At 35.0% G+C, this 19,555-nt stretch overlaps 2 protein-coding genes across 4 annotated transcripts in view; both read right to left on the bottom strand.

The window, feature by feature from the left end:
• Window positions 1-5,729, bottom strand: part of fgfrl1a (fibroblast growth factor receptor like 1a) — a 119,570-nt gene extending 113,841 nt beyond the window's left edge. Inside the window, exons 1-2 of the mRNA NM_200376.3 lie at window positions 5,259-5,729; window positions 4,639-4,735 (exon numbers count right to left, since the gene is read on the bottom strand). Coding sequence (NP_956670.1) covers window positions 4,639-4,702 — 64 coding nt within the window. The 5' untranslated portion in view covers window positions 4,703-4,735; window positions 5,259-5,729. The remainder of the gene's footprint in view (window positions 1-4,638; window positions 4,736-5,258) is intronic.
• A 3,155-nt stretch (window positions 5,730-8,884) lies between these two features.
• On the bottom strand, window positions 8,885-18,309 carry rnf4 (ring finger protein 4). Of its 3 annotated transcripts, none has more exons than NM_001386248.2 (8): window positions 18,226-18,309; window positions 17,650-17,730; window positions 17,390-17,516; window positions 15,031-15,107; window positions 14,884-14,896; window positions 14,499-14,622; window positions 13,286-13,337; window positions 8,885-10,104 (listed from the first exon to the last, which is right to left on the bottom strand). In NM_001386248.2, exons 2-8 carry the CDS (start codon window positions 17,662-17,664, stop codon window positions 9,955-9,957), a joined length of 558 nt encoding a protein of 185 aa, NP_001373177.2. In that variant the 5' UTR covers window positions 17,665-17,730; window positions 18,226-18,309; the 3' UTR covers window positions 8,885-9,954. The 3 variants fall into 3 exon arrangements, with proteins under 3 accessions (NP_001373177.2, XP_087136670.1, XP_087136671.1); XM_087280544.1 differs by having other exon boundaries at window positions 9,323-10,104; window positions 18,264-18,309; XM_087280545.1 differs by having other exon boundaries at window positions 9,323-10,104; window positions 18,011-18,309.
• Between the last annotated feature and the right edge of the window lie 1,246 nt (window positions 18,310-19,555).

Below are 19,555 nucleotides of genomic sequence, written 5' to 3' on the forward strand. Positions count from 1 at the left end.
AATGACATAAATTGTTTTTGACAATAAAACACCTTCCTTTTTGGCTGATAAGATTCCTCACCTTGAACCTTTTGGATTTGTTTTGGTGTGTAGCACCAAACGATTCCAGATGGAAGAAATTATATCCTGTTTTACTATAGTAAAGGTAAAATGAACTTTGTGTAAATGTAATATTGGACATGCATTGTAAGACAGTTAATACAAAAAAAATGTGTATTTCAAAGGATCATTTCCAAACTATGTCATCATTTATTTACTTTTGTGTCATTTTAAACATTTCTATTTATCTTTAAAACACAAATAAAGATTTCTCCTGAAAAATGTTTGTCTTTTCATTAAAAAGTTTAATCCTGTCAAGTTATCTGAACAGAAAAAATACAAATTTACAGTATAAGATTGATCAGTTAAACCTTTATATTTGGGTTTTAATTTACCATACTCTTATTTTATACTTATACTTCATTTATCATACATAATCTTCAATCTCCAAATTGTTTATATATTTTAAGTTTTGACTAGATGAATTGAAGAGAGGAGGAAGTAAAGGAAGAAATAGCAAAACATAATATGGGAGTAAACGATAGTGAGTTGAAGACAATATTATATATTAAAGTCAGAATTATTACCCCTTTTGAATCTTTTTCTTTTTCAAATATTTCCCAAATTATGTTTAACAGAGCAAGGAAATGTTCACAGTATGTCTGATAATATTTTTTCTTCTGGAGAAAGTCTTATTTGTTTTATTTCAGCTAGAATAAAAGCTGTTTTAAATTTTTCAAACACCTTTTAAGGTCAATATTATTAGCCCCTTTAAGCTATATATTTTTCGATTGTCTACAGAAAAAAAAAAACATTGTTATGCAATAACTTGCCTAATTGCCCTAACCTGTCTAGTTAACGGGCGACGCAGTAGCACAGTAGGTAGTGCTGTCGCCTCACAGCAAGAAGGTCGCTGGTTCGAGCCTCGGCTGGGTCAGTTGGCGTTTCTGTGTGGAGTTTGCATGTTCTCCCTGCATTCGCGTGGGTTTCCCCTACAGTCCAAGACATGCTGTACAGGTAAATTGGGTAGACTAAATTTCCCAGAGTGTATGAGTGTGTGTGGATGTTTCCCAGAGATGGGTTGCGGCTGGAAGGCAATGCCAGGTTAATAAAGGGACAAGAACATGAATGAAGGAATGGATGAATGAATGTCTAATTAACCTACTGTAATTAGCCCAGTGAGCCTTTAAATATCACTTTAAGCTGTATAAGTATTTTTTTTTACTGTCATCATGTCAAAAATAAAATTAATCAGTTATTAGAAATGAGTTATTAAAACTATTTCGTTTAGAAATGTGTTGAAAAAATATTCTTTCCGTTACACAGAAATTAGGGGCTAATAATTCAGAGGGGCTAATAATTCTGACCAACTGTAATTGATGACAATTTATTTACATTTAGTTCAATTAAGCATTGAATAAATTGCTTCCTGGCTTAATTTTTTAGCTGAATCAAATTAACTTTTCTAGTCAACTCAACTTAAATCAGTCAAATGGACTAAAAATATTATGCTAAACTTTGTATAACAAATAAATGTAGTGAATAACTTAATAGATTAAGTCAACGTAACATATAACTTTGACTTTGTGTCATAGTTTTTTGTGTGTTTTTAAAGGCAGAGAGCAAGTAGCAAACTAATTAAACTACAGCACTTGTACACTTCATAGGCACTTTTCTGCAGTGTCATATCAATTTGCCATATCTTGACATTAAAAAACTGTGTTCCTTTCTTTATTTTAACCCAAGCATGAAACTGGCCAGTTCACTGCATCTCAAATCACTCTATTCAAAATGCTAAAATGAGGCAGACTTTACAAGGTAATGCAACAACAATCGAGCAATCTTCAACAGACAGATCTGATTTGGTTCCGTTATTCAACTCCGCAAGCGCACGATATCAAACGCACCCTCAGCGTCATGTCTCAGATACGACCGAGGCGGCAAATTGTCTGCACTTCCTAGAAAACACAAGTCATTCTGGCTTGGGGGGCACACCTTAGGTATTGCAGAGCAAACAAACATAATTGGCTAATCTAATCGCATTGCTTTCTGCATTTCTGTTTACTTTTGCCTAAGCGTCTCCATGAAGGCCAGAGCTATGTGACCGTGAATGCCACATTGTTCAGGGCCCCTCACAGATGCAATCTGCACAGACGTCGCTCGGCCTCTCTTTCTCTTTCTCTCTCTCTCTCTCTCTTTCTCTCCAGCTCCGATGACAGGCTGTTGAGTCTGAGGTGTACACTAACGCAAAAGGGAGACTCCATCACGCTTCACATGCAGCCCTGATGGAGTGGAGTCAGTGAGCTGTACTATCTGCCCATCAGCGGCCCCCATTCAGCCCATTCAGAATGGAAATGATGGTTCGTTTCAGTCCAAAAAGGACGACTGGAGAATGGCTCATGCAAGAGAACTCCATTCAGCAAATAATGCCAGTGACACGACCTGAAAGTTTCTCAAGTTCCCAATCTGAGCACAACATACACGTTAAGGGTTCCTTCGAAAGTCCAGAATGATTACATTTTAACTCTGCTAAAACATTTTCAATCAAGTTTAGCCTGTTAGTTGAATAACACATCTTATTGATGAGCACCACACAAGCGTTTTTACACCTTATGGTTCATTAACATGATGACTTTTCACACCAAACTAAATATGAAAAGGTTAAATTCAACATTAAAGTGAAACAAAGAAATAAAAGCAAAATCACATTAAACACAAAATAAATGCAGCTTGCTTTGCTAAACCGTTAATACACTGATAGGTGATTCTTGCTATCTTTTAATAGGAAACAAATATACTGCTCAAAAAAATAAAGAGAACCATTGGCATTACATTGTGTTGTTTAAGTGTTCTCTTTATTTTTTTTTTAGCATTATATGTTTGTAACATGTTCATTTAAGATTATCAAAATGAATGTACAATGTACTTTTACAGACATAAAGGCAAATTTTAAAATGTGCAATGGGTTATAGAAATTATAGTAATCCTTAAAAATAAGAATATAAGTCAATAGATAGATGGAGGCAAGGAAAAAAAGAAGAAAAAATGGAAAATCATACCATCTACACTGTAAAACCCAAAAAGTTAAGGTAACTCAAACCATTTGAGGAAACAGATTGCAACAAACCATTTAAGTTCTAAAACTAATCCTAATGAGTGCTGTAATCTATTTGAGTAAATGAAGCCAGTTGAGCACAGTAAAAGCCAATAAAATGAAGAGAACTCATATCAACTGAGTACTGTAAAACTTAGTAAGTTAAGGCAACTCAAACCATTTGAAGAAACCGAAAGCTACAAACCATTCGAGTAAAAAAAAAAATAATAATAATCTATTTGAGTACTGTAAACTTACTCCATTTAAGTTGAAGTAATGAGGAATTTAATTAACTCATTAACATCAACAGTTTAAATGACTAGAATTAACTTACAGTATATTTTGGTTAAACTACACTTATTAATAAAGTGATTGAATAATAAAATGATAAAGTTGACTGTTGGGTTTTACAGTGTATGAGTACATATATTGGTGACCAATTAGTCACAAAGTCTGTGGAAAGGCACATAAAACAAAATACATATTTTCCACATCACAGCACAATCCTATAATATAGTCATGTGATTTGAAAAAAAAAAAAAGCATTAGAATAAAACAAAACACTAACAACAAAAATAACAAACAAACCATTCCCTGTAAGCCTCCGACAACCCTCCTAAAAAAAAATCTAATTGACATACAAAACCATTTCTCTCACGCATCAGGGGGTTTGATTTATTTTTTTTAAAGCACATACAATTACTAAAATACTTTGCTACATGAAAAGATTAATAAGTAATATGATCAACTTATTTATTATATTACATATTATTTATATTCGTATATATTACGACTTTTTAACACAAATCTTGTGCTAACCGTTATCAAGGTACACCACAGTTTGGAAAAGTTGAGGTTTTTAAACTGCCAAAATTTTCTGCTACACCGTTACTATGGTACATGTAGGGTGTTTTTTTAAGTTTTGTTTTAAGTTTTTTTAAAAAGCAGTATCTCCAGCAGAGAAGACATTCAAAGATGCTGTTTTAAATTGTCATGAAATCTGTGTTTTTTCTAAACTAATGAAGACAGCAGAAGTCAATGATTCATTTGAATTATTTAGCCTGACATGGTTACTGTCCCAAAATATTGTAAAAGTTTCTTCAAATAAAATGCATTGTGTTCAAAGGTGGAAAGTGTTTTAGTTTTTTACCACAATACCATGAAACAGTGAATCTGTGATATTTTTATCCAAGTTTATCATACCATCAGTATCTTATACCAGCCCATGCCACATATTGATCATGTTGTGATAGCTGTTTTAACATTAAGATAAGATTGAATTGCCCCTTGTTACAGTTCTGAAATAGTTTGATAACAAGCAGAAAATGTTCAGGGGCCAATGTCATGACCACATTGAAATGGTCTATAAGCGTACAGAAAAGATACTTTCATAACATCAATATGTGTGACAAATTTACATTCAAAATGTTTATTATTACCTTAGAACTCATTAGAGATTTCTTTACATGGATTTTCAACATTTTCACAAACATATTTGTACTCACCTCTAGCACAGTCTGTGATGAAAATAATGTCAAAAATGAAGAAAACTATCCAAAGAAGTTCCATGATGTCCCTATTAAAGCTCTCTGGTTCTTCAATCTATGAAAAATAGGACGAAATCTGTTGGTGGCTGAATTACTAAGGCGATGACACCTTTTTAAGCATGCATAACACTGAATCACAAACAATTGAGGTAAAGTTGGTCTTCTATTCTCACATTCAGACATTCTCCTTAATAATATTATTTCAAAAAAGTATTCTTTGTGCATTCTCAATAGTGAAATCATATTAGCAGCCAATGACTATCCAAGTACAACCTTGTTCACAATTAAATCGTGCTAATGTTGGTTTGAAGTAGAACTTGCATGCTAATTCAGACCGAAAATTCAAAGTTAACAATATAGGGACTGTTAAATGAACGAATGTCTAAATATAAAACTAACTTTACCTTAGTAACAAAACTTGGGTTGTTTAATAAAGCATTGTCTCTATTAAATCAAACAGCACAACTAGAAGCTGGAAATTATTCCAAATAATTAAATAAATAAAAAAGCAGTTGCAAGTAGGTAAAAGTTACATTTCGCGTAAAAATATCATTTAAAGCCAAACATCTAAGACTTACCAACAATTGAAAGTATGATCAGAAATCTGTTCCTCGCAGCTAGTAGGTAAAATATCATGCTTAAGGTTACATCCTCTTAAAACACTCCAGACATTTCATATAGACTGGAGGCTACATCCGAAATCCACATGCTCGCAACCCTGGATCCAGCTCTTTCAATCTGTTTAATTATCACGCGCGACTGTATTCCTGGACGCTCTGACGTCATGTATTTTCGCGCGACACTTTTTAATACACGCGCTGATTGCCGTAAACTTCTGTAGATGACAGACAGCCGCCGCGCGCGCCCTGTTGCGCACGCACTTCAATTCAAGGCGAATTTATGTTCATGTATTCTTCAGGTAGCAAATAACACGCATGGTGAAATTGCGAACAGCACCTAAATATGTATCAAACGGTGTTTGAATTACCGTTAACCAAATGTTTCGCCGTCCAGACACACACATACACACGCGCACACACATACACACCGAGTGGAGTGTGAGACGGTCCAGCCCTACGGCCAACTTTTGACCAATCACAGCGAGCCTCTTCACTCTCAGTTTAACTCTTTCACAATGAATAAATAATAATAAATCGTAGACAAATAAAAAAAATGCCTTCAAAATGCCAATTTTCATCATTAAATATATTTCATAAAATATTTTAATATAAATAAACCCTGTTAACTGTCTGATTACCATGACAAACAACAACCATAACGAGTAGAATAATGCACAATTGGCTTTTTTCGGCACAGCGGCCAACATCCGCAAACAATAACAAACAATAACACGTGGAAACTTGAGTAAAATGCAAGAGACAGCTGGAATAACATCACGTATATGAAAATGCTGGCTTAATCAAGAGATCAAATTTGCAAGTGTTATTCTTATGTGACTTTTTTAATAATAAAATTTCGTTGTATTAATGCAAATGCATAAGTCCAGACAGTATTAACGTTTGTATTTAAATGTTGTACAGAATTGTACATTACATTCACACAAATATAAACATGTATGGCATCATAAGACAAAATTATCTGCACCCAAAAAGCTACATAGCCATTACAAACCACACAGCTCCTTAGAGCTCATTGCTGCCCTCCACTGGCGAAGAATCAACGCTGAAAACCAGATGGTAATCATCATATATTAGTAATAACTAACATGTGATCACCTGCTGCCATCTTGTGTCGGACAGCAACATTGACAAAAAAAAGGGTTTCAAGAATAGTGGTGGTCAGGGCTGGACAAAAACACATTGAAATGTATTTTAAAATAAAATACCAATAAGTTTGAGTGTATCAAAATAAACTACAAAATACAGCAGTAACAAAATGTATCAAAATAAAATTGTATCAAATTTTCCTTGATCTGTTAAACATCATACACACACACACACACACACACACACACACACATTTGTTTTGTTAAAAGTGGGGACATTACATAGGTTTCCATTCATTTTGTACTGTCCAAAACGTATATTGTATTGCCCTGACCAAACCCGACCCCTAAACCCAATCATCACAGGAGACTGTGTGCAGCTTTACTCTCTGATTAAACTCATTCTGCAGGATTTATAAGCATTTTGAGAAATGAGGACGTCACCAATGTCCTCTTATTTCACCTCCGTTTTGTAATACCTGTGTCATACCCATGTCATTATACAGTGTCCTGATATGTCACAAAAACACATACACACACACACACACACACACACACACACACACACACACACACACACACACACACACACACACATACACACACACATACTGTATATATCCTGTTCCTGCGTTATAACCTGTCAGTTTTTATGGTTCGAACCAGCAACTTTCTTGCTGTGAGGCGACAGCACTACCTACTGCGCCACTGCATCGCCCTTGTATCAAAATTACATAGGCCTACTTAAAAAAGCCAAAGACAACAAATAGTTTTACTATTTTATTATTTATTTAAGTAATTTCTTTTGTCTTTGCCATGTTGACTGGATGTTTTTATGTAGTAGTGTTCAACTTAGTGAAATTTCAGCAGGGTTTCTGCAGGTTTCATCAAGTTAAATTTAAGACTTTTATTATGAATGAAATTGTAGACTCATACAGGGCTAAACGCTTTTAGCTTTTTCAAATGGCACAGATGGAAAAGATTTTTATTTGCTCTATCAGAAAAATCATTACAATTTCCTATTCAGGATCAATCATGCACGTTTTTTGGGAATGCAAAAAGCTTTTTTTTTTTTTCTGGAAAGCAGTACAGGACTTTACAGCAAAGCTTTGCAAGTTCCATTGGACAACACACCAACACTATACCTCTGTGGTACAGAACTGAAAAAGACACTTGATCCTACTTCTATAAAGAGACTCGGCATCAACTATCTAGCAAAAATGCATTTTGCTCAACTGGAACCAACAAAGACCTCCAACATTTGAACTGTTCATGCAACTCTTGAATGAAACAATGCTCTTGGAACAATATACATACTACTTATAAAACAAAGGGGATGCCTTTCAAAAAAATATGGATCATGACTCTAATGATCCCCTGACTCTATGAAAACATCTGATGTATTTTTATAATAAGTGTGACCTTAATCTCAGCATAACTTTGTGTATTATGATTTTTGTATTTTGTTTGTATGTTTATTTATTTATTTATTATTTTTTAATTTATTTATTGTTTTTTTCTCTTTGCCTTTTGCTGCTATACTTGTCTACTGATACATTTGTCTTGCCCATTTTTGTTTGTTTATGTTCATTAAAACCAATAAACAAAAAATAAATAAATAAATGTAATACATTTAATGATACAATAATAAATTAATAAAAAAATAATAAATTTTAGATATTTCTTAGCAAAATATTTTAAATATTGTGTTAAAAAAAAGCCAGCTCTAGTCATAAACATACACTTTTTTTCAACTTAGCCTTGCTTTAAAAATAAATAGTGACAACTGTTTTAAAAGATTTAAAATCTATAATAAACAAACAAAAAAAAGTATAAAAAACAAAATAAAATGTAAGTTTTAATGAGATTAATTGTTGGTAATTATATGCATGTTGGCCAGATTGGAAAGCTAAACTTGAACAAAGGAAAATTAAGACCTACAACACAAAATTTAAGTAAATGTAAGACTTAAGGCCTAAAATTCACTATATTTCAGTTGAGATTTAAGACATTTTAAAAACCTGCGGACACCCTAATTATTATTATTATTACTATTAAAATACTTAACTAGATTATTTACTACGTTAGCATAATCAGGCAAGTTACTACATAACTGTGATTTGTTCTGTAGACAGAAAAAAAAATAGTATTTCTAAAGGGGGTTAATAATATTGACCCAAAAACTGTATATATAAAAAAATAAATAAATAAAAAATAAATAAAAACCTTATATGAAATGCTCCTTGTGAAATATTTGAAAAAAAAAAAAAATCTAAAAAAGTTTAATTGGAGGGCTAACTATTTTGACGGACACACACACACACACACACACACACACACACACACACACACACACACACACACACACACACACACACACACACACACACACACACACACACACACACACACACACACACACACACACACACACACACACACATTTTCTGTATTAATAAACACTGACACAACACTTGATTTTGGTACAATAAAATTGAGAAAAACTATTTTCAGTTTTATTTCACAATTTTCCATCTTTCAGACAGAGGTCCTGACTTTCTGTGGTCATTAAATATTCCATGGCACTTCCCTAGCAGGGTAGTGGTGTAACCCCGGTGTCCTGCCCAAATTCTCTCCATCGGTCCTCATCTATCCTGACCTCCCAATCATCCCCATCTACCGAATTGGCTCTATAACTGTCTCTCCACTCTACCTAGAACTTAACTGGTGTGTGGTGAACCCACTGGCACCATTATCCTGTGGCTGCCATCGCATCATCCAAGTGGATGCAGCACACTGGTGGTGGTGTGGAGAGACCCCCCCTTAATGATTGTGAAGCGCTTTGGGTGTACGGCCATTTCATTAAAACCTGCTCAAATTAAGAAGCTTTTAAAAGTCTCATAGAACAAAGCAAGCTATCGGTGATCAAAATGTTTATTGAAATAAATGGTATGTTCTTCGAATTACTAACACCTCTTAACTTACAGGTCATTTATACAACAAAGTATATACAAATATTAACATGTACAGTTGACAAACAAACCTTTTTCGCTTCGTCACCGTTAACCAACGAGTGAAGAATCATTTACCTTCAGATCGATTGATCAGGTTTAAGTGAAGCTCCCCAATCTATCACTAAAAAGCTCGCTATTACACTAGACAAGAATACAGACCTTCACAGCAGAATGCTATTTTGTTCTCAACATAAACTCATATTTTTATAGATGTATTATGATGGTTGTCACTCAATTTTTAATCCAACTGGAACCTAACCTAAACCATTTCATTCAATACCGCGAACTGGGCAATTGAGAAAAAAAAAATAAAACGCAGCAGCCAAAACTTCAAACCCAGACTACTCCACGTCAATATATATTGCCAATAATTCATTACAGTGTTTTCACAATTTGAGAGTAGTTCATTCTGTATCAAGTGCCTTTTTATTTCTAACAAGTGTAAACATGAAACAGCCAGCGAGAACATGAAGTTGTTTCATACCGCAGAACTTTCGAGAAGCATTCAGCTGAAATGAGCTGCTGGTCTTGTCGTTAGATATATATAGGGTGATACTGTTTATGTGTGAGTTTCTTTCTACATGTAGGGCAGCTGTGAGCTCTGCTGAGAGAGTCGCGGATGCACTGACTGCAGAACAGGTGACCGCATTTCGTGGAGACCATGAGCCTACCACTGTCCATGATCTGAAAATACAGATGAGAGAAGGTTAGAGAGGCATGGTCTACAATTTTATTGGATTAACTCGCTTTTTGAAGCATAAAATGAACAACCAAGAACAATAGCATTTTCTTAAGTGTTGTTAATAAAAATTTGTGGATGCACAACGGTTGTGTTCAAAATCACATACACAAAAACATTGTGAACTGACTAGCATGTCCGAATTCACAATATTCAAAAAACAGTATGCGAAGTAGTTCGTGGATGACTTACTACTTCTGGCGAGATTCTGAATTGCGCATTAGATCAAGCGTATCTGTCTGCGGACTGAAGGATGGGGGCGTAACATGAAGGGGTGTAACTTGTGGTAAGTTAGAGAGACCTAACTTGCAGTAATTGAGATTCCATTGAAGCAAGCAAGAAGTCGCAACGAGATGTTGTTGGCAAGATGGCGGAAATGCTTATGAAAACATTTGATGAAAATGTTCTGAGTTCTCCACATTTATCCACAACTAATTGATTTAATATATTATATTTATTCATTTAGCAACTCCACCCTGCAACTCACTGGCTTAATCCATTTTGTCATGACAGTTGGCCAACTCGGCATCACCCTCTGTGGTTGTAAATAACAGAATATGGCGAGCGCGTCAAGAATGAAAGCCTCCACAACAAGCAGCTGTACATTAAAAACTGTGATGGTTGGGTTTAGGGTTGGGGTAGGTGTAGACGTTAATACCTGTGATGGTTGGGTTTAAGTTCAGGGAAGGTGTAGAGGTTGATAAAGATGTTGGTTGGGTTAAGGGTTGAGAAGTTTGTAGACATTAATAACTGATGGTTGGGTTAAGGGTTGGGGAAAATGTAGACGTTTATAACTGATAGTTGGATTAAGGGTTAGGGAAAGTGTAGACGTTTATAACTGATAGTTGGATTAAGGGTTAGGGAAAGTGTAGACGTTAATAACTGATAGTTGGGTTTAGGTTTGCGCAAGGTGTGGATGTTAATAACTGATGGTTGGGCTAAGGGTTGGGGAAGATGTAGACATTTATAACTGATGGTTGGGTTAAAGGTTAGGGAAGGTGTAGACGTTAATAACTGATGGTTGGCTTAAGGGTTGGGGAAGGTGTAGACGTTAAAAACTGAATGTTGGGTTTAGGTATAGATCTTAATAACTGATGGTTGGGTTAACAGTAGGGAAAGGTTTAGACGTTAATAACTGATGGTTGGGTTAACAGTTGGGGAAGGTGTAGGCCAGGAATGGGCAAACTTGATCCTCGAGGGCCGGTGTCCCTGTAGAGTTTTGTTCCAACACTAGTCAAACACACCTGAACATGCTAAACAGTGTCTTTAAGATCACAAGAAATCTATAAGCAGGTGTGTTTAATCAGGGTTGGAGCTAAACTGTGCAGGACACCGGCCCTCCAGGACCGAGTTTGGTGTAGATGTTAATAACGGTGATAGTTGGGCTTAGGGTTAGGTGTAGACCAGGGGTGTCCAAACTTGGTCCTGGAGGCCCGGTGTCCTAGAGAGTTAAGCTGAGTTAAGCTGCAACCCTAATCAAACAAACCTAAACCAGCTAATCAAGCTCTTACTAGATAAACTAGAAACTTCCTGGCAGGTGTGTTAAAGCAAGTTGGAGCTAAACTCAGCAGGACACCGGCCCTCCAGAACCGAGTTTGGACACCCCTGGTGTAGACGTTAATAACAGTGATGGTTGCATTTATGTTTGAGGAAGGTGTAGACGTTAATCACTGATGGTTAGGTTAAGGGTTGGGGAAGGTGTAGACGTTAATAACTCTGATGGTTGGGTTCAGGTTTGGGGAAGGTGTGGACGTTAATAACTGGGATGATTAGGTTAATAACGGTGGTGGTGGTTGTGATAAAGATTGGGGTTGGTGTAGATGTTAATAACTATGATGGTTGGGTTCAGGTTTGGGGAAGGTGTGGACGTTAATAACTGGGATGATTAGGTTAATAACGGTGGTGGTGGTTGTGATAAAGATTGGGGTTGGTGTAGACATTAATAACTATGATGGTTGGGTTTAGGTAAGGTGTAGATGTTAACGATGTTGGTTGGGTTTAGGGTTGTGGTAGGTATAGACATTAATTACTGTGATGGTTGCGTTTAGGTGTGGAGTATGTGTAAACGTTAATAACTGATGTACAGCGCCATCTTGTTGACAACATAATTTTTACATGTGGGTCTTCATAACTTCAAATTATGCCTCTAACCTACTACAAGTTATGCCCCTTCATGTTACACCAGTCTTGCAGTCTGCAGACAAACTCTACTCCATCAGATGGACGTTATGCTATACCATAGTGCCACAAATTCATAAATACGATTGAAGTAATGCAACTGACGCAGGTAGGTCACATCATCATGTCAAATGGCGGATGTAGTAGGTCTGAGCTCCATTCACACTATATAGAACTTACTTTTTTTTAACGGTCATGTAGTAAATTCAAATTCAAATGAAGCACATACTCAAGCAGTAGGCAATTTCGGACACAGCCCATGTCTTTGAGAATTGTAAACATTGTTTTTTATGAGGGTACACACTGCTGCCATTTGGCATTTGTCCATGTTTCTTAGCAACTTACAGAAAACATTGTAAAGATTGGATGGGGCATAGACTATAAATATGACTTTTTAAAAATAGTTTTATTGAGACGGATGTTAAGACATAGAAAACTTAAGATTGCTTGAAATGATTTAACACCTACAAGACCACATTTCAGTGGATAAGGTATATGCACAGCAGTGTTTCTTCCCATAACGATAAACTTCCGGTGAACAGCTAATGCAACTTCTTACCATTGTATATGGTTCCGTTTATAACATCGATGTTTTAATGCAATGAAAATACAACTAGTTAAATAGACTTCATTTCACATAGCATTCATTTAGTTGTTCAGGCATAAAACAAGATAAAAGTAAGTGCGTCCTCACAGCAAGTGCGTTTTTACACACACGTGCTGTGAGGAGCAGCAGGTGAGCGCAGAAACTATTGAAAAAACTGGGGTAAAATGTTTTGTTTTTTTTATGACTGATTTAAATGCTTAATTTAATTTCAATGTCTTGATGATGAACTTTTGAAACAAACATTTTGATTCAACTATTAGCAGAGTGATGAATCTCTCAGGTTTCTTTTGTGATTTCTTCACCTATGATCACTTGCATTAAATCTACATACAATGGCTTACCTCGGAATAAACATCCATACAAACAGGACAGCTAATGGCGCCGGGCGTAGACCTATAAACCACAGAACGCCACACAACAAACTCAAAACACAGATTTAACGTAAATCTTACAGTGCATGTATTTTAAATTAATTTTAAACATAGACCAGCGGTTTTACAGGACAAGGAGTGAAACACTACTGAGGCCTGTTGCACAAAACAAGATAAACAAAAAAATAAATAAAAATCAAACAAATCCAACTTGGATAAGATCAGGATAAGTCAGTTTACAACACTAGGTGTAAACTTTATCAATTTTTGCTAGCAATTTAACAGTTTGTGAAAAAGTCTGGACTGTATGCACCTGGAAAAAGTGACATGTGCATCAAACAGAAAACAGTCAGTTTAAGTCTTTTCTTATTAGAGAGTCTACACAATCGACCTCTCTGTAGAAGACCAAAAAATAATATTATCAAAGATACAATCAATTTAAACGCTGTCATATTACTTCTGCCTAAATGCACAAATTAGGCTCATAGTAGACCTAACAATAGGCAGTACTTTTCTGACAATCTTTAAAAGAGAAGCTAAAACTATAGACTGAAAAAATTCTTTTTTTGTGTGTGTGGTAAATTCAGTTCTTAAAGAAAATTGGAATAAACAAGATTATGCTTTCCAAAAATTAAACTTTTTTTTTATTATTATTAAATATTAAAGAAAAAACAAACAACAATACTAATTATTTGAAATCAGCCAGGAAATTGCAAAATTGCTTATATATATATATATATATATATATATATATATATATATATATATATATATATATATATATATATATATATACACACACACACACACACACACACACACACACACACACACACACACACACACATACATATATATACATATATACATATAGAGCAATTTTGCAATAAATAAAATATAAATAAATATATAAAAGTACATTTATATGTGAATGTTTAAATATGCATTTTTACATTTTTAAGCCATTATTAATCTTAACAGTCAATTTAAAAATATTTTTTACTTTACTCACAGCTGATTGCTCCACTTTTTTTATTTTTGCGATCCCGCAGAATAAATCATACACCAGAGCAGGTTAGCAGTGTAACGCAAACTTACCAGAGTAAAAACCCAAACCAGTTTTGCACAACAGGCCTCAGGTTGTAGACTGATCTAACCAGAGTGTTGAATGAAAAGAGTGTACCTGGCTCGTGAGCTGTCACGTAGAGAGGACAGTAAGCCTGGACTGAGTCTGAGACTGGACTCTTCCTCTTCATCACTGCTCAGTACATAACTCTCTGTGCACGGCCAAACTCTCCTTTGCACACCTACAACACAGACATCAACATGTAACATCTACAATGTTTAAGAATAACACTGAATTTAATGATTTGATACAGAACTATTAATAACTCAATGGGCCCTGTGGAGGAGGCTTACAAAGAGGCCTAAAAACAGCACAATGTCATATTTAAAATACAGCTATCTTTTAAATATATATACATTAGATTATTTGAGGGTGTATTTAGACACAGTGATTATGAACTTAAGCTTGATTTGGTCAATAAAAAGAACAAATAATACATTACCATCTTCTACAACCTTTATCCGCCGAGATGTTGAAAGAATTGCAAGACAGGAAAGAAAAAGAATATTACAAAGTCACTTCAAAAATACCAACTTCACATTTAGTTAGTTCTATACAAAAGTACAAGCAAAAAAAAAAAAAGACTCACCACAATAGAGTCATTATTGGTGAGGTCAACGACTGCAGGTTCAGACCCTTCACATGTTAAGTCTACCACATCTTCACCTTTGACAAGACAGTGGGAAAGAGAAAGAAGTGAACACACTCCAAGAATCCAAAACTGTCAGAAAAGTAAGGTTTCCTGTTCAATGACATAATTTATTGTGCTTAACCACTGTGGATGGAGGTCTTGCTGTAGAAAATACTGCAACATGACAGTAACAATACATCTTATAATATAGGACCTTTGTTAAAGCAATAGGATAGTTCACTCAAAGAAAAAAGAAAATTCTGTCATTAATTACTTGTTTCAATGCTGTTTGAGTCTCTTTATTCTGTTGAAAAAGAAGACATTTTGAAAAAAACTGAAAAGCTGTAACTATTGACTTCCATTCTGTTTGTTTTTCCTACTGTGGAAGTGAATGGTTACAGCTTTCAGCTGGTTCACCTTTTTAAAAATATTTTCTTTTGTGTATTCTTTAACACAGGGGTCTCAAACTGCCGGCCCTCAAGCCATTTACAGCCCACCCTCCTCTTTCCTCCGGCCCGCAACTGACATCAAAAATAGAATGCGATTCGGCCCACCAAAACATTTATTTGTGAACCACTATCATTGTTGTGCAGTTGCATCTAGCCACTTGTGGTTTATACCTGCCACCTAGTCAACATTTCTAGTACTGCAATCGGATCATTTTTACTTTCTTTTTCTCTCAGTGTATGGTCAAGAATAACAGACATGATACAGACAATCGGATACGAGTCACATTTTAAAGATGATGCAAGCGGTTCATCAAAAAAATCAGATATATTCACAAAATTGGAATTGACTATCAAGAACTGCAGTGTAAATGCAGCTATAGTAATAAACATACAGTTTTTTGAAAACAACATTTTTTTGTCATACCTACTGCAAACTTATTTGAGCGATAATATCATTAAATGTGGAATAGAGGTAAAGTTGGTTTTATAACCACACATTTGTTCATTTAGAAGTCTCTATACTTATGTTACTTTTAATATTCGATCGAAATTAGCATGCAAGTATGACCTCAAAACAACATTAGCACTATCTGATTGACTGCAAACAATGTTGTACTTTAATAGTCATTGGCTGCTTTTATGATTTTCCCATTTAGAATTTGCAAAAAACACGTTTCTGAAATAATGTTACTAAGGAGAATGTCTGAATACACAAATATAAAACCAACTTTACCTCTACACATGTGGAAGGGGGCTTACAATATTTCCAGGAGAAAAGGGGGTCTCAGTCAAAAAAAAAGGTAGGGAACCACTAGTTTAAATGAATCGTTATAATTACACATATATTGTTATTTTTAAAGAAAATTGCATGGTGTAAATAGTGTAAAATGTTTATTTTGTGAATGGGCAGTGGTATATTTTGAGTGTTGATATGATTGGGACCTGGCAACCCTGAGCACAGCATACATGGTTACAGTGATTAGATCTGATTCACAGCCTTTAAATTCTGTGTAAAATTAACCATTAAAGTTTATTTTACTAGCTCACATTGTTATCCTTGATATCCCTGAATAATTAGCCTGTGCAAGTTAAAATTAGAAATGTTAGCCTTCAATCAAAATAGTTTGCTTTCACCTTTGCAGTGGCGCTCCTTCTGTTGACAACAATCTGAGGGCTATAGACTGATTTATTTAATCTGCTTGGTTAAAAATTTCAGCCAAATAAAAAAAAATAAATTCAAACCCTCTTGCAAAATGTGATTCAAACCCATCACTTATTCATCATTTGGTAAGAAAAATAGGACTTAGTACTATGTACAAGGTCTTTACACTAAACTAATGCATGCCCCTTTTTGTTCCGCTATAAAACAACAATGCAGCCATAGAGGTAATGTTGGTTTCAAATTTGCACATTCGTTCGTATAGAAGTCTTTATATTGTTTACCATGTTACTTTGCATATTTAATCAGATTTAGCATGCAAATATGATTTCAAAACAACATTATCTAATTAACTGTGAACAATGCATAGAAGTAAAGTTGGTTTTATATTTGTGTATTCAGACATTTTCCTTAATAACATAGTTTTATAAAAATATTCTTAGCAAATTCTAAATAGGGAAATCGTATAAGCAGCCAATGACTCTCAAAGTACAGAATTGTTCAAGGTCAATTAAACAGTGTTAATGTTGTTTTGAAGTCATACTTGCATGCTAGTTCCGATCAAATATTCAAAGTAACACGGTAAACAATATAGAGACGTCTAAATGAACGAATGTGCAAATTTAAAACCAACTTTACCTCTATCTATAATGCCGCCTTACATCAAGAAGCCAAAATAAAGGACTGGCAATACAAGAGGCAAACTCACTGTTAGTTCTGTCGTTTTCTAGCACATCAATGGTCTCCATCACTGTCTGAGACATCTGGGCCCGGTTCCTCTTGCTGTTGCCACGGCGTGAACATGTAGTGGAAGATGTTCGTCTTTTTCTCTGGGTCTAAAAAGCAGAAACAAGAAGGCTTACAATCTCACTTGTTTGGCAGCATAGAGAATGCCATATACCAAGGTGCAATAGTTTAAATGTAATCAATACTAATCACGTGAGCAGTCACGTGGTTAACCATACTCACAACAGTAGTACTCATGATGACTAGTGTTGATCACTCCAAATGATATCAAGCCAAAAGATGATTCCTCAATATTGATGATAACTGTAAAACACAACTTGGTCATACTACACAAGACACGAACTGTTTAGACGCTGTATTTACACAAATCAAAGTCCAAATTAACGTTTGGGTTGATAGACCATCGTTTTGTTTCATACGTTTGATCCAAAAAGTTAATTTCGTTCTCACATTGTGTCAAATTCAAATGTAAACAACTGTGCCAGGTGAACAAAAGATTATAGAATCCACTGAAAGTAGGGACTTTGGGTGAACACCTCGGTATTTAAGTTAACTTGTTGACTTTAAAATGACTAACACTTACATAAAGCACCGACATGTTATTTTGTAATTCATTAAATAGATTGTCACATTTGCTTTAGTGAGCTGCGAACTTCGCTAACATGCTAATGGTGTCTTCGTTGTTAGCTTGATGCGTCTTATAACATAACTAAGTTAGTATACACATGCACTATATATTAAATTATAACATACTAAATAAAAATGATCGTCAGTTTTAGATAATAACCGGTTACATACTCAGAACTCTCCAACTGTCAGCCACACAACGAACGTACCACACAAATCACAGTAGAGTAAGAACTGTATTTCTCAACGCGTAGCAGCGCCACCTGTGGTTTGTATGTACTATAAACTGCTATGAGAGATCAATTTTTTTCAAAATTTCAAATAAAAATATTGTCACTTAAAGTTTTTCAGAAAATTACAAATAATCAGATAAAATTGTTGTGATTAACGATTTAATAATTTATTAATAATTATTCTTAAGTACAAACATTGTTTGTTTTTCTGTTTTACCATTTTGACTTTTTATTCAGAATTGTACATTTATTATAGCTAATTTTCAAGCTGTATTTAAATAATAAGAATTAATATTATTATTAAAAGATAAAACAATGTTTCTGACAGTATAACTACATTGCACAAAAAAACATAGCAAACTATAACTTAGTAGTAACTAAATATTTTACGCTAGACATTTTATTTTAAAATCAATTTTCCACTGTAAATGCATTTCAGATTCTATAATTGGAGCCTTCGTATCATATTTAGGGATTCCTGGTAGGCCTATATATACACTCACCATGCCACTTTATTAGGTACACCTGTTCAACTGCTTGTTAACACAAATTTTAAAACAGCCAATCACAACATGGCAGTAACTCAAAGCAATTAGACATGCAGACATGGTCAAGACGATCTGCTGCAGTTTAAAGCGAGCATCAGAACGGAGAAGAAAGTTTATTTAAGTGACTTTAAACTTGGCATGGTTGTTTGTGCCAGATGGGCTGGTCTGAATATTTCCGAAACTGCTGATCTACTGGGATTTTCATGCACAAACATCTCTAGGGTTTACAAAGAATGGACTGAAAAAGAGAAAATATCCAGTGAGCGGCAGTTCTGTGTGCAAATGCCTTGTTGGTGACAGAGGTCAGAGTACAATGGCCAGATGGCTTCGAGCTGATAGAAAGAGAAGAGTAACTCAAATATCCATTCGTTACAACTGAGGTATGCATAAAAGCATCTCTAAATGCACATCAAACCTTGAGGCAGATGGGCTACAGCAGCAGAAGACAACACCAGGTGCCACTCCTGTCAGCTAAGAACAGGAAACTGAGGCTACAATTCACACAGGCTCACCAAAATTGGATGGTAGGGTCAGAATTTAGTGTTAACAACATAAAAGCATGGATCCATCCTGCCTTGTATTAACGGCTCAGGTTGGTGATGGTGGTGTAATGGTGTGGGGGATATTTTCTTGGCACACTTTGGGTTCATTAGTACCAATTGAGCATCTTGTCAATGCCGCAGCCTACCTGAGTATTGTTACTCACCATGTCCATCCCTT

This window comes from Danio rerio, chromosome 14 (genome assembly GCF_052040795.2).
Source record: "Danio rerio strain M-AB ecotype USA chromosome 14, GRCz13ab, whole genome shotgun sequence".
Classification (NCBI taxonomy): domain Eukaryota; kingdom Metazoa; phylum Chordata; class Actinopteri; order Cypriniformes; family Danionidae; genus Danio; species Danio rerio.

Bases quoted from the DNA above. Each gene is read 5' to 3' on its own strand.
- rnf4 (NM_001386248.2), bottom strand. The intron at 15,108-17,389 runs GTGAGTTTGCCT...GTCTTGTCAAAG, and splicing joins AGAAAACGACAGAACTAACA to GTGAAGATGTGGTAGACTTA. The intron at 13,338-14,498 runs GTACACTCTTTT...TGTGGTTTATAG, and splicing joins CGTGACAGCTCACGAGCCAG to GTCTACGCCCGGCGCCATTA.